We start from the raw sequence: 16,122 nt of genomic DNA on the forward strand, positions 1-16,122 counted from the left end.
CCTATGCCAATCAATAGGCTTTACTACTTTCACCTATGCCGACGATGTACAACTGCTTCATCCACTGAATCCAGATAATAAAAATGAGATAATTGAAATAAATAGGAAACTAGGAGATATTAAACAATGGCTTAACTCAAATATGTTAGCCCTAAACGTACAAAAATCCAAAACATTATTTTTCCCTTGGAAAAAAGATATAATTCTAAATGCTCCATTTACTCTAGATAATGTTCATTTAAATTCAGTAAAATCTCTAAAAATATTAGGAGTTACAATAGATGATAGGTTATCCTTCCATGAACACATTACGAATACAGTCAAGAGCATGTTTTTTCAAATTGCGTATGATACGATCAATTGCCAAATTTTTAGAGCCAAAATCACTAAACATACTGATTCATTCATTAATAATCGCAAAACTCGACTATTTTAACTCACTATTAATAAATGTTACCCAAAAAGAGAAAAAACGTCTTCAGATAATTCAGAATACAGCTATCAAATTAATACACAACCGCAAAAAATTTGACCATGTAACACCACTCTTGATCAAATCACATTGGCTCCCTATAACTCATCGTATTACTTTTAAAATCTTACTATTAGTTTTTAAAACATTACTTACAAATGAACCTCAATTCATTAATAGATTACTCATTCCGTATAGTACCTCACGCTCATTAAGATCCACTGATCAAAAACTTCTAACGGTTCCATCATTAAAAGTTATTGGAACTCGTCGCACTGACATCTTCTTCGTTATAGCCCCACAATTATGGAACAGTTTACCCCAGTATCTTAGATTAGAAATTGATTTGAAACAGTTTAAAAGCAGCTTAAGAAGTTTCCTTTTTAAAGATGCGTTTGATGTGTGAATTTTATTAAGAATTTTTATAAAAATTTTTACTTTCTTTATCTTTTTATCCCCTTGTGATTTCCCCTACCTGGTGTATTTTCCATTTATGTTCTCTTTAATATATACGATTGTAGTTCTACCCTTTCTTTCCTCATGTGTCTGTTAGTTAGTTTGTTTGATTTTAAGATAATGTATTAAATTTATGTATAAGTTTATAATTACTCTGTTGTACCTATTTTTTATCTGTAAATCGCTTAGCAATTTAAATTAAGCGATTCAGAAAAACTAAAAATAAACTTGAAACTTGAAACTTATGTGAAGAAAATCAATAAAAACAAGAGAAAAAGGAAGCCAATATGGTTCTCCAAACTAATGGCGGAGAAAATAAAGGCGAAAGAGCTGGCATTTGTGAAATATAAAAAAAACCAAGAAGAGGAGTACAGAAAAGACTACAGGGTGAAACTGAAATAAGCCAAGAGAGAGATACGTCTGGCGAAAGCACAGGCGGAAGAACAAATGGCTAAAAATGTAAAAAAGGGAGACAAAAAATTTTTCTGATATATCAGTGAAAGGAGGAAGATGAAAAATGGAATTGCTAAACTAAAAGATGCTGGGAACTGATATGTGGAGAGTGATGAGGAAAAAGCAAATGTGCTAAACAAATACTTCTGTTCTGTGTTCACAGAAGAAAATCCTGGAGAAGGACCGAGATTTCAGAGGAAGAGACTGTACACAGACAGCGATGTTACAGAGAAAATTTCAAATTACATTGATAAGTCAGGAGTAGATAGATATATCCGGAAGTGTTTCAGAGATGTTACAAGGTAGGAAGGAGTTAGAGGAATTTGTCAAAGAGATAGGTTTTTATTGATTTCCTGAAGGATTGGTAGAAGGGTTGGGGGAGAGCTAGTGGTTGTGGAGACCACGGATCTTGCGTGGTGGTGGGGAGACACTGCTCACCAGTTGGTGGGGTGTGTGGAGTGGAATGGCCTATTGGTTAGAGCATTGGGGACATTTTTATCTGGACCAATTTCAGTTATGACTAAGGGCCTGTTTTACAAAGCCACACTAGCGGCTGCTACGCGGTAACGGCCTCGAAGCCTATAGAGATTTAAAGGGCTTCGGGGCTGTTGCCGCGCGGCTTTGTAAAACAGGCCATAAGTCACAAAAAGGTGTCCTAAGTCCATAGAGATTTAAAGGGCTTCGGGGCTGTTGCCGCGCGGCTTTGTAAAACAGGCCATAAATCACAAAAAGGTGCCCTTATGATCTCCCTGTGGTCACTGACCCCCTTCCATCCCCCCAAAATATGAGTGACAGTATTTTCTGTGACAGCTTCAGATATTATTGCCATTACTCTTCAAACAGCAAGTTGGTCCCAGGAGTAGGCTAGTGGTCAGTGCAGTGGACTGTAGAGTATATATCTTTATATATATACACTGCAATACCACAAACAGTTCAGAGCAGTTTACAATAAAAAGAGACAGCATAAAGACAGCGATATTACGAAAGGCAATTCAGAGATATATCAACAAGGATATGGAAATCATATAATCTGAACAAGCTAGAAGCATGGGCAACAAAGTGGCAGATGAATTTTAACATAAACAAATGCAAGGTGATGCATCTAGGAAAAAAAAACAAAGAACACGAGTATAAGATGTTGGGGGCGACATTAGCAAGATGCGAACAAGAAAGGGATTTGGGGGTACTGATTGACAGAACCCTAAAGCCTTAGGCACAATGCACGACAGCAGCGAAGAAAGCAAACAGGATGTTGGGCATGATTAAGAAGGGGATCACGAGTAGATCGGAAGATGTAATAATGCCACTTTATAGAGCAATGGTCTGACCACAATTGGAATACTGTGTCCAACACTGGTCTCCATACCTCAAGAAAGATATAACTCTGCTGGAGAGGGTACAGAGGCGAGCCACGAAACTTGTCAAGGGATTGGAGAATTTGAGCTACAAAGAGCGCCTTAGGAAATTGGGACTGTTTACCCTCGAGCAGAGAAGACTGAGAGGGGATTTAATAGAGACTTTTAAAATAATAAAGGGACTCGATAAAATCGACCAAGAAGAAGTATTACTAACTTTTTCGGATGTGACACGGACAAGAGGTCACAGACTGAAACTGAGTGGCAGCAGGTTCAGGACGAATGTCAGGAAGTTCTTTTTCACACAGCGCGTGCTGGGAATTTGGAATGCTCTCCCGGAGGATGTTGTGACAGAGATTACTGTTCTGGGATTCAAGCGCAAGTTGGATGCACACCTTTTTGCAAATCATATTGAGGGCTACGGTATATCTGGGACTCCAATCAGGAGTACCTAAATTGGCCACCGCGTGTGCGGATCACCGGACTGGATGAAGCTCGGTCTGATCCGGTGAAGGCTTTTCTTATGTTCTTATTGTCTGTCAAAGTTACATGAGAAAATGGAGTAGACGGGATCCATCCCAGGATACTATGGGAGCTCAGAGAGGTTCTGGTAAGTCCTATTAAAGACTTGTTCAACAAATCTCTGGAGACGGGAGTGGTTCCTGGGGATTGGAGGAGAGCGGATATGGCAGTAGAAGGAAGAAGGTGTTGATGCCCCTGTACAGGTCATTGGTAAGGACCCACTTGGAGTATTGTGTTCAGTTTTGGAGATTGTATCTGGCGAAGGACGTAAGAATACTTGAAGCGGTCCAGAGGAGGGTGACGAAAATGATAGGAGGCTTGTGCCAGAAGAGGTATGAGAAGAGACTGGAAGCCCTGAATATGTATATCCTAGAGGAAAGGACGGATAGGGGAGGTATGATTCAGACGTTCAAATACTTGAAGGGTATTAACGTAAAACAAAATCTTTTCCAGAGAAAGGAAAATGGTAAAACCAGAGGACATAATTTGAGGTTGAGGGGTGGTAGATTCAAGAGCAATGTTAGGAAATTCTACTTTACGGAGAGGTTGATGGATGCCTGGAATGCACTCCCGAGAGAGGTGGTGGAGAGGAAAACAGATGATCTAGAATCAGAAAATAATATTAAATATTAAACTAAGGCTAGTACCGGGCAGACTTTCACAGTCTGTATATGGCCGTTTGGGGGAGGATGGGCTGGAGAGAGCTTCAATGGCTGGGAGGGTTTAGATGGGATGGAGTAGGTTTTAATGGAGATTTCAGCAGTTGGAACCCAAGCACAGTACCGGGTAGAGCTTTGGATTCTTGCCCAGAAATAGCTAAGAAGAAAAAATTAAAAAAATTTAAATTGAATCAGATTGGGCAGACTGGATTGACCATTCGGGTCTTTATCTGCCGTCATCTACTATGTTACTATATCTTTGCAGAGCTGTGTATTGGTTCGTATTTATGCCTCTTTCACGTTATGATATAATAGACATGATTTTTTGGAAAACGCAGCCAAAACATTTTATGTCATTTTTTCAAGGAATTTTTTTTAAATTCCAGAATGAATGTATCAAGAGTTCACGCTGTTTGCAAAGAAGCGTACACTTTAACCCTAATTCTATAATTTTAGGCCCATATTCTATAAACGGCGCTGGTAAACATCCTACCAGTACCTAAGTTAAGTCCAAAATGTCGTTTAACCCCTGACTTAAAAGATAATTCAAGGTGCTGACCAGGTTCTTAAAAAAAATGGCGTTGGAATCATGCCTCCAGAGGTGCTTTATAACAAGTGGGGTCAGATTCCTTAGAACCCCACTAATACAGTTCACGACCACAATAAAATAGGAAAACATTCTCTTGTCATTAAATAATGATAAAAAGATATTTTATGCAAAAAAATGTAGCAGAATTTTATTAAATGAGCATTCAATATTTGCACTTTATTATGGAAAATAACAGAAATGTGACATACTTCACTAATAGCTAAACATGTACACTTTGGTGTAGTCATCTTCCAATGGCCTTCCAAACACTCAAGCATTCACTGTGTTCTTGAAATAGTCAGGATAAAGCCTGCAATGCTGTTCGACTCCTTTTAACGAGGCCTCACGTTGCACTCAGTGCACTAAGGGATCCAACTACACTTATTATAATAAGCATATTGGAGACTCTGTAGTGTTATGTGTGTTCTGATGTATTGTTTTTTCAATAAAACAGATGACATAAAATGTCTTTTTATCAATATATTGTTGCTGAGTGTGATAGCATAAAGGTTATGGGGCAAATAACAAAAAAAAAAAGTTCAAAGTTCAAAAATCAGTACTTGGACGATCAAAAAGACAGATCGTCCAAGTACCAATAATCAAAGCTGATTTTAGATGTATCTAAAACCAGCTTAAGGCTTTACCCTGCCTCTGAAGTCCTAGAGCGAAAAGAGGCATTTTTAGAGAAGAGGAAAGGGTGGGAGGTGGGCCGACCTAGACTTAATCGTACAGTAAGTATAACCAAAAGTTTAACAAGGTTGCCCAGTCGGAACTTATACGTTTTGACTTAGACCATGTCAAAACAGATAGAAACTCTGAATAGTGGCCGCTGAGCTTATCGCGGCTGCTGCGATCAGCTCAGCAGCCCCGGCAACCTGCCCACCCCCCACTGCAATGATTTCGGCAGGAGAAATACCTAATCTTGCCTGCCATGATTGTTGGGGGGGGGATTCTGGTGTTGTTTTTGACAGACATCGGTTACAGAATCCAGCTTTTAGGCGAAGGACTGGCCCCTCCTTTGCCTAAAAGGTCTTGTTTTGGGCGTTTGGGACTTGGGCAATTTTTTGGTTGATAATGTGTTTTAAGGTTAGACGTAGTGGTGGTCTGGGTGATTAAAATGCTGAACGTTGAGGTAGGTTATTCTCAAAAAAACCTCATTTGGATGTTTTTTTTTGAGAATGGATATTTTCCCTGCTGCCACTTTCAGCGTTTAGGGGCTTAGGCCAAAAGGGGATTTAGACTTTTTTTTTTATTATGCCCCTCCATGGCTATAATACCAAGAAAGTTGCTCCATTATGCAAAAATAATAGCAAATTTTAAGAAAAATGGAGCTTTATGTAATCAGTAGCTTTGAGGGACCCCCAGAATGGGCTTTACTTTTTTTTAAAATTATTTTCTGATCAAGCACAATCAAATTCATGGGAAAAACCTCAATTCACAGTTTTTCCAATTTTAGATTTTTCTGGACAACTCTAGAGGGCATGCACATGAGAGTCAAAAGGGCACGTCAAACACACTTTTCTTATAGATTGTGCACTATCCCATGGATTCTATGTATGGTGACCAAAATTGCACATGCACTCAATTTGCGCAGGCAATTTGGCTCCAGTTAGGATTTATACACTGGATCTTGCTAAGCAATACACTTCTCCCTCCGTATTCGCGGGGGTTAGGTGCAGAGCCGGCCCGCGAATAGGGAAAAATTGCGAATAAGTTTTTGGGCCAGCTCTGACCCACCCCCACCTCCCTCCTTCATCCGCAGACCTTAAGTGGTGGGCTAGTGGCGACGCGGGGCAGGAGCGATCTTCCTACGCTCCTGCCCTGTGCAAAATGGCTGCCTTGAGTTCCCATTGTAGACTAAAACGGGAACTCAGGTCAGCCATTTTGATGACGGCTCTGCACGGGGCAGGAGCGTAGGAAGATCGATCCTGCCTCATGTCACTGCTAGACCACCAGGTAAGTTCCAGGGAGGTTCGGGCAGCCTGCAAATAGATGAAAATTAGAAGAATAAAAAAATCACGAATAATCGAATTCGCGAATAGGAAAACCGCGTATAGTGTACAAATTTTTTTGCATGCTAATGAAAAGGGCAGAGCCATGAGAGGGGTAAGGGGCATTCACTAAAGATATAAAAAGGATGGAGTCGGTCCAAAGGAAGGCTACTAAAATGGTGTGTGGTCTTTGTCATAAGGCATATGGGGACAGACTTAAAGATCTCAATCTATATACTTTGGAGGAAAGGCAGGAGAGGGGAGATATGATAGAGACATTTAAACACCTACTTGGCGTAAATGCACATGAGTCGAGTCTCATTTGAAAGAAAGCTCTGGAATGAAAGGGCATAGGATGAAGTTAAGAGGCGATAGGCTCAGGAGTAATCTAAGGAAGTATTTTTTTACAGAAAGGGTGGTAGATGCGTGGAACAGTCTTCCGGAAGAGATGGTGGAGACAGGGACTGTGTTTGAATTCAAGAAAACCTGTGATAGGCATGTGGGATCTCTTAGAGAGAGGAAGAGCTAATGGTTACTGTGAATGGGCATCATGTTTCTATATTTCTATGCTATGCTACGGTCTTAAATCCCACCAAATCCTCCTAAAATAGAGCTCAAGGCAGGTTACATACTGTATATTTTTGTGTTTACATATGGCTTTGCATATAGATACGTTATTGATCAGGTTATTCCTTTAGCACATCTTTTTGCATCTTAAGTTACTTATATTATTTCAGAAAAACAGTATGTTACAAAAAGGGTTTCAGATGTACACATTATAGAATTCAGGGGATCAATGTCAAATTCACATGTGAGGATTTACCTCAGGTTTCAGTTGGTGTAAATCCTCAGGGCCAGAGCTGGGTACAGATCGCTGTTCTGTAAATGTTGCCTAACACAGATCACCAATTATATAATAGTGCTGGGTGTGAATTTTTTTGACACCCAAATTTGGACAGCATTTATTGAATCTGGTTCTATGTGTAAAGAGGAGGCACCTTTCTTAAAGAATATGTACGTACTATGTGAAAGAAGAGTGCACCCTGACTAAACTTAACATGTCAATGTAATTTTGAAAGTTCTCTGTAATGTCACTGTCTGTATACAGTCTCTTCCTTGTAAACCGCTTAGAGTTGTTTGTGGTATGGCAGTATATAAAAATAAAGTTATTATTATTATTAAACAAAACCCCCCTATCTCTTCTTTACCATCAGCAATAGAACTTTCACAATTCTTTGACACAAAAATCAAAGACATAAGATCACTATTAGGTCCCTCATCATCTATTTCTTCCTCTCAAATTTCGGATAACTCAATACAGCTACCTTTTAGCTCCTTTGCTAAATTCAAAATGCCCTCTTTATCTCATCTATTTCTTATCTTACAATCTCTTAATTCCTCTAATAATTCTATGGAAAGTATTCCTCCTTTTCTACTCAAAAAATTCTATTCTTTTTTCGGGCCATATCTGTGGGAAATGATTTCCAAATCTCTCTCCGATTCCTCTGTTCCACCCGCTTGGAAAACAGCTCTTGTCTTCCCAAAGCTTAAACAATACAATACAGATCCTACCGTACCTAAAAACTATCGCCCTATAGCCAATCTACCCCTAATCTCTAAACTTACTGAAAAAATTATTCATTCTCAATTAACAGAATTTTTCGACAAAACTCACGCTCTTCATCCTTGTCAAACTGGATTTCGCTCTTCATACTCCACGGAACTATCCTTACTAGGTCTTATTTCAACTATACACTACTATCATGAACATCAGAAATCTGTTCTTTTAATTTCTCTAGACTTATCTTCAGCCTTTGATACGATTGACCCTCCTCTTCTTCTGTCCAGATTAAAAGACTGTGGTATCACAGGCAGTGCCCTTTCCTGGTTTTCATCCTATTTTCATGAACGCTTCTTCAAAGTCAAAGTAAAAAACGAAACCGCTCCAATCACACCACAAACATTTGGAATTCCACAAGGTTCTATTTTATCTCCCTTACTTTTCAACATATTTCTATCTCCTTTTCTTACTTTGGCACAGTCTATAGGATTTACAATATATGCCTATGCCGATGATATACAGCTCCTTCACCCTATCAATACCTCCAACATCTCAGACATAAATCAAATAAATAATAAATTAAATACTATAAGTGACTGGCTATATTCAAATAAACTCTCACTTAATGTCGAAAAATCCTGCGGGCTTCTTCTACCAATAAAAAGATCCGAATCACTTTTAGGAACAATATCAATCAAATCTCGACCTCTCCAAATGGAAAACAAAATAAAACTCCTTGGTGTCATACTTGACAGTGAACTTACTTTCCATGACCATATAAGTTCGGTCGTAAAAACTTGTTTTTTTAAACTCCGTACCATTAGATCATTATGCCCTTCACTAGACACTGACTCAATTAACATACTGATACATTCCCTAGTCATTTCCCACCTAGACTACTGCAATTCTCTTCTAAACGGACTTCCTCAAAAAGAGCTCCGACGTCTTCAATTAATACAAAACGCTGCTATAAAACTAATATACAAAAAAGGAAAATTTGAACATGTTACTCCTCTACTCAAAGAGGCCCACTGGCTCCCTATCACTCACCGCATAACCTACAAAATCATTCTACTCTCATTTAAAATTAAACATTCCCATCAACCACTATTCCTCGATAAATTACTGATTCCACAATATTCCCCTCGCACACTTAGATCTACTGACCAAAAACTCCTTTTCATTCCTTCTCTTAAAGATTCATACTACACCCGAAAAACTAATTTTGCAGTAACCGCTCCTACACTATGGAACTCTCTTCCACAATACCTTCGGGATGAACAAAATCTAAATAATTTCAAGACTGGCTTAAAGACCTTCCTATTCCAAGACGCTTATGACCGCCCCTAGATCCCTTTCTCTCTTTTTTTACTTCGCTTTTTAATATGAGTAAGTAATCGCTCCAACAACGCTACCATACCCCACTTGTTCAACCCTTCCCCCACCCTTCTTATCTTAACTATTATATGTAACTTCTCCCTTCCTTCCCCTCCTATCCTCACTTTCCAGTTAGTCTAGTTAATGTCATTTTCGTTCACTTCATTGTATTTAACTATTATTTACTTTTACTATATTTTGTAAACCGGCCAGATATTCATTTGATGGTCGGGATATTAAAAAAATTAATAAACTTGGAAACTTGGAAAACAAAGAGGTCAATTCTGTGAAGTGTCACAAAACTGAGGAACGAAGTTCCAAGTTTCTTAATATTTCATATACCGCCCCCTAGTGGTACCTCTGAGCGGTGCATCATAATACAGCACACTGAGTGTAATTTCTATAACTGTATCTGGGCACTCAGATTCCCTTAGAGAATAGTAGTGTAAGTAGGCTTTTAAATACTAACATTTAGGAAGAACCACTTATACTTCTTTACACATACCCCTGATTTCTATCAAAGGTACCCAAATATCCACACCCAAATTTGGGTGCAATCCAGAAAAGCGCACACAAACTAATTGATTAATGAGGCAATTAACATCAATAACTAGACGCTAACAATCAATTATTGACATTAGTTGGTACCAATTGGGTTTGCGTGCGGATCTGGCTGTGCACTATTCTATAAGCTTGCATGCTCAAATTTCATACTGTGCATTCCAAAAGGGGTGTGTGGCAGTGGGAGGAGCAAGGTTGGGTCAGTGATATAGAATTCTGGAGATCTGTACCTAGCTTATACACCAGAATTTACACCAGGTTTCAGCTAGTACAAGTCCTTGTGCCCAAGGTTGGGTATAGGAATCCCTGCTAGGACTGCCCTTCATAGAATACCGCCGAATGCTGATTTTTCCCAGCACCATGTACTGAATCTTGCCCACAGTGTGCATTCTTCAAGAGTGCACATTATTATTAGCAAACATTTCACTGCAAATGAAATCCATCCCTAATGATTTTATTCTTATCCCTCTCTTGAGAACAGAGGTCTGTTTATAAACCCGTAGAAGGTGTACCTTGCTTTGGTTAGGACTGCTGCATTTAGTAATGTAGTTTAAAAGAAGGTGTGGAAAGTTATGCATTTGTGGTTTCTGCTGCTCTTCCTATTGAATAATATTTGCTTATTCTTCTTATATGGACAGGGACCTGGGTTTCTTCCTAGTCCTTCTGCCCTTTGTTCCCTGCATGGCTTCTTTTTCTCCTTTCCTACAGTACACAAATGGATTCTGTGGCTCACTGGTAGAGCTGCTGCCTTTGCACCCAGAGGTTGTGAGATCAAATTTCAGTGCTGCTCCTTGTGACCCTGGTCAAGTCACTCAATCATCCAGCGCATACTGCTTTGAATGCCAAGCTCAGAAAAAGGCAGTATACAAGTCCCCATTCCCTAGGTTTACCAGACGTCTGGATTTACCTGGAGCTTCCACCTTGGGACTGTGTCAGGAGGGCATCTGCCCATGCACAAATGCAATGTGGTGGTGTCATGCGCATGCGTATGATATCACGTTGCATCTGTGCATATGCAGATGTCCTCCCGACGCGGTTCTAAGGACAAGAACAGGTTGGGCGGGGCTGGGTAGAACTAGGCAGGCCTGGGGGCGGGGCTATGGGTCTGGATTTTACAGGAGTAAAATCTAGTAACCCTACCATTCCCTTTTCCTTCTTTCTCTCACCGTAGGTTTTCTCTTTTCTCCTGGATTGCAATGTAATCATTTTTGCTTCTCCTCCTCAGATATCTGTACAAGCTCAAAGATCTACATGTGAGTTATGAAAACTACACTGAGGCCGCATATACACTGCTGCTCCATGCCAGGTTACTGAAGGTGAGCCAGAGAACTATTGTTGTGTCCAGAGAAGGATCTCCCTACTCCTGTATAGCCACAAAGCTTACAGAATACTAAATGGTTGTGAAAGCAAGATAGCCACCTTTGCTCTTCCAGATGTCCCTGTTGATTCACTGAATTAGGTAGGGCAGGCCTCATCTTCCCTTGGGCTATGCACTTTCCTAGCTCTGAGGCCTCATTCTTTGCAGCAGGCCCCCCGTGTTTTAACCCAAAGACAGTGTTTTGTCTGAGCTATATGTCTGACTTCATTAGACTGTAAGGTAAAGAAGCAAGAATATTGATAATAATAATTACCATTCCCCTTTCTAACTCCAAATATCATTCACCGTCACCCAAACGTTTCTGACTGGAAGGGCTTTAAAAGTTCTGACCACTGTCTGGGGTGAGGACACATGAAGGCTCATGGAGAAAGCAAAACAAGCAAAGTATTGTCTTATATTCAACCAGGCTTAGTCAAATGGAAGGAGACAAAGGGTAGTGGTAAATTGCGTTTGCTCAGAGGAAAAAGATGTTTGTGAAGTGCCAGAGGGACAGATCCTTGGGACGGCTCTATTTAACATCTTTGTGAGTGATATTGTTGAAGGACTTTGCCTTTTTGCAGAAGATACCAAGCTCTGTAATAGAGTAGACACCCTGGAGAGTATGGATAACATTTGGCAGGATCTGGTGAGGCTTGAAGAATGCTCTGGTAATTGGCAACTAAGATTTAATGCTAAAAAATGCAGGGTCATGCACTTTGGCTGCAAAAATCCAAGAGACCAGTATAGTATAGGAGGCAAAGAATTTCTATGCACAGAAGAGGGGGATTTGGGGTGATTATGTCTGATGATATCAGGGTGGCAAAACAGGTAGAAAAGGTGATGGTGAAAGCCAGGAAGATGTTTGGATGCACAAAGAGAGGAATGGCGAGTAGGAAAAAGGAGGTGATGATGCCATTGTATATGTCTCTGGTGAGGTCCCATTTGGAATACTGTGTGCAATTTTGGAGACTGTACCTTTAAAAAGATATAAATAGGATGGAGTCGGTCTAGATGATTGCTACAAAATTAATTAGTAGCCTTTGTCATATATCATATGGGGACTGACTTAGAGAACTTAATATGTATACTCTGGAAGAAAGATGGGAGAGAGGGGGTATGATAAAGATGTTTCAATATCTCTGTGATGTTAATGTACAGGAGATGAGTTTTTTTTCAAATAAAGGAAAATTCAAGAAGGAGAGGGCAAGGATGAAGTTAAGAGGTGATAGGCTAAAGAGTAACGTAAGAAAATATATTTTTACAGAAAGGGTGGTAGATGCATGGAATAGGTTCCCAGTAGAGATGGTGGAGTCAAAGACATTGTCTGAATTCAAGAAAGGGTGGGACAGGTTGTTCACCCTCTCAAAGGTAGAGAGAACGAGAGGGCACTCTCTAAAGTTAAAAGGGGATAGATTCTGTACAAACGTAAGGAAGTTCTTCTTCACCCAGAGAGTGGTAGAAAACTGCAACAATCTTCCGGAGTCTGTTATAGGGGAAAACACCCTCCAGGGATTGAAGACAAAGTTGGACAAGTTCCTGCTAAACTGGAGCATACGCAGGTGAGGCTGGACTCATTTAGAGCACTGGTCTTTGACCTGGGGACCACCGTATGAGCAGACTGCTGGGCACAATGGACCACTGGTCTGACCCAGCAGCGGCAATTCTTATGTTCTTAACTTAAATTATTTCGCCCTCTTCAGAATTTCTTAGTGGATTCTCCTGCAGGAAGAACAGAAAAAGGCAGTGTCAGTCCATGCAACAGTAAAATGGCTTCTGGGGATTCAGGGCATAGAGGCTATGCCAGATGCAGAATCAGGCTCATGCAGATACTCCATATAATTTGTCATGCCTAAGAAAAACTCAGACGACTGGAGACCAATCCTGAATCTAGTCTGTCAATGCAGCACTAGAGCAGTGGCATAGTAAGGGGCGGGTGGGGACTGTCTGCCTTGGGCGCCATCTTGGTGAGGACGCAGGCACCCATCCTTCTCTATGCCACCCGCTCCTATCCCACCCCTCCACTGTCACACATACGTGCTGCTTCCCTTCTCCTGTACCTCTGTAATGTTCCTGGCATGAACAGCAACCCCCAACCTGATGTCACACTAGCGTCAACTCTTCCTCTGATGTCACTTCCTGGATCCGTGCCTAGGAAGTGACGTTGGAGGAAGAGCTGATGCTGATGCGACAGCAGCTTGGGGTTGCTGCTTGCGCCAGGAACGTTACAGAGGTACGGAGAAAGGGAAGTGATGTGCTTCGCAGGAGTGGGGGCAGGAAAGGAGCATGTAGAGGTAGGGGGCTGAGAAAAGGGCGGGGAATGGCTCCACCATCCTGGGCGCTTCTCACCCTTGCTATGCCAGTGCACTAAAGGTGCCCAGGTTCTGGATGGAGACTGTAATTTCTAGCCTCGCTGGATTTGATGGAGGCTTACTTACATATTCCCATATTCCTGGCACAGAGTGTTTTCAAAAAATTGATAAAGCACTGGGGGAGGCTGACATTCAATCTAATGGCATTAGTAATCAACAAGTAGGTTTCTCGTTACTTCAGCTGCAAAGTAGAGCCGGGCAGTGCCAGCATAGATGCCGTGGTACAACCTTGACAAGAAAAGCAGAATGGAATTGTCCAGATCAGAATGATGTGCACTAAAAAAGTGTCCTCCAATTCATCTGATGGTATGAAGTTCTTTATTCCTCCATTGATACAATGGTACATTCAATGACTCAATAACTCAATGACTCGACTCTTTGCTGGTCTCTTTAAGCAAATTGGTGTTCCATGCATATCAGGCGTGCCATGTTATACGTTTCAGGCAGTTTTAAAATTGGATCCTTTCAAGGTTTCCGTTGCAGTGACGTAATGTCTGTTGACAGTTGGCAGTATTCGCATCAACAGAGATGTAAGTAACGCTTTTAAGTTTTGGGTTTATATATACGGAAAGTTGTTTTAAGGTCTAAGTGGTGTAGGCTTCTTTTAATATAATTGTTAAAGTTCTTAGCGTTCCTCAGCTGGTTGTTATTTATGTAAACCGCCATGGGGTATGTCGGCCCAAGTTTTGTTAGCCTCAAGCATAGTCGTGTAGATACAAACGATGTTCTAAATATTTAACACACATTTGGAAAGGTACATTTTTCTGAGTCTGTTGATTACAGTCTTCCTTTAAACATTGTTGTTGAAATTTTGTTTAGTTTAATTTAAGCGTCCCTTAGGTCGGATGGTGTTTCTAGGGCCACATTTGTAAGCTTTAATATGTTAACCCTCTTTTTTCAGAAAGGCTGGATACCATATCTCAATTAATTTGTTTTAGCATCTTTTTAGTTCATTGTACATTTGTTTAGTAGGGAGAACCCGTTTCGTCTTAACATTTTGTATGGTGGTTAACCTTTCCTATTAAATTTCATTAATTAATTTGTTTATTCATATAATCAGTTTTATTTTTACATACATGTTTCTTCATATATTTTTATTCCCCCTCTTCTTTATATGATCAGATGACACGCTTCTTTTTTATTTTGGTTAACTCTCTCTGGATTGCAGTACATTTTACATACCATCATTTGTGACTTCTAAGGTATGGTAACACTTTATATGGTGACTGTGCATTTAATGTAAAATTAAATATTGATGTTAACTATATGTTTATGGTCTCTATGGCTGATCCTACTCCTTAGTGTGGACTTTTTGTCCTGTTTGTAATGTTTATGGTTTTAATCATTTGTGTTGTTTTTTTAACATTTTATCATATAATATTTATTACTTTTTAAATGTTGATAAACTTTATTATTATTATTAAAGTATTGATTAAATTATTAATTGATGTATTTTTATATATATATGTGTCTTCATGGCTTTATTTTATATGATGTTATTTATGCTATTTTATATGGTTATATATGTATTCATAGACTCCTGAGGCAGGCCTGTGGGCCGAAACATGTACATGTCGAATCGAATCATTGAGTTATTGAGTCATTGAATGTACCATTGTATCATTGGAGGAATAAAGATCTTCATACCATCAGATGAATTGGAGGACACTTTTTTAGTGCACATCATTCTGATCTGGACAATTCCATTCTGCTTTTCTTGTATTTGTATTTGGGGTTTTGTTTTTTCCCCTGTTTTTTCTTTGTGGTACAACCTTGGCCAACAAAGAAACTGTTGTATTTATTCCCCCATTGCCAATGATAGGCCAGATTATTTGAAGAACAGTGACCCGCCAAAGGATGGTGATTCCTGTATACTGAATTGGCCATATCACATGGAGTACATGGTTCTTGTGCCTTAGATTGCCACTGTTCCCAGCACTGCTTTCACAGGGTCTGATTGCCCTGGAGAGTCCATATGCTTTGGGTTTATGGCATGGCTCTTAAGCATACAGCCCTATAGCAGACAGAATATTCGGAGGGGATTACAGCTACCCTCCTACTATCTAAGAAGCCACCTATGGTCACATCCTATGCTAAAGCTTGGAAGACTTTTCAGTACGAGTGTGCGGAACAGAAGGGGAAGCCTTTCAATGTTCTGTTTTCTGTGGTCCTTTCATTTCTTCCGGATGGTCTCAAAAAAACCCTGGCGGTTGGTTCCTTTAAGGAACAGGTGGCAAGTCTCTCGGGCTTTATAGCTTGAGTGGAGAAATGGTATTTGGCTTCCCATCCAGATGTGTCCAGGTTTCTGAATGGAGCACTACATTTCTATCCTTCCGTTTGACAACCATTTCCAACGTGAAATCTTAACATCATGCTAGAGGCCCTCAGTAGAGCCCCATA

At 40.1% G+C, this 16,122-nt stretch overlaps 1 protein-coding gene across 1 annotated transcript in view; it reads left to right on the forward strand.

Annotated features, from left to right (window-relative positions):
* LOC117365127 (dedicator of cytokinesis protein 2-like) overlaps positions 1 to 16,122 on the forward strand; it is a 1,549,644-nt gene that overhangs the window by 1,408,532 nt on the left and 124,990 nt on the right. The window contains exon 37 of the mRNA XM_033955120.1: positions 11,222 to 11,312. Within this exon, the coding sequence (XP_033811011.1) occupies positions 11,222 to 11,312 (91 nt within the window). The remainder of the gene's footprint in view (positions 1 to 11,221; positions 11,313 to 16,122) is intronic.

The sequence above is a fragment of the Geotrypetes seraphini genome, chromosome 1, assembly GCF_902459505.1.
Source record: "Geotrypetes seraphini chromosome 1, aGeoSer1.1, whole genome shotgun sequence".
Classification (NCBI taxonomy): Eukaryota; Metazoa; Chordata; class Amphibia; order Gymnophiona; family Dermophiidae; genus Geotrypetes; species Geotrypetes seraphini.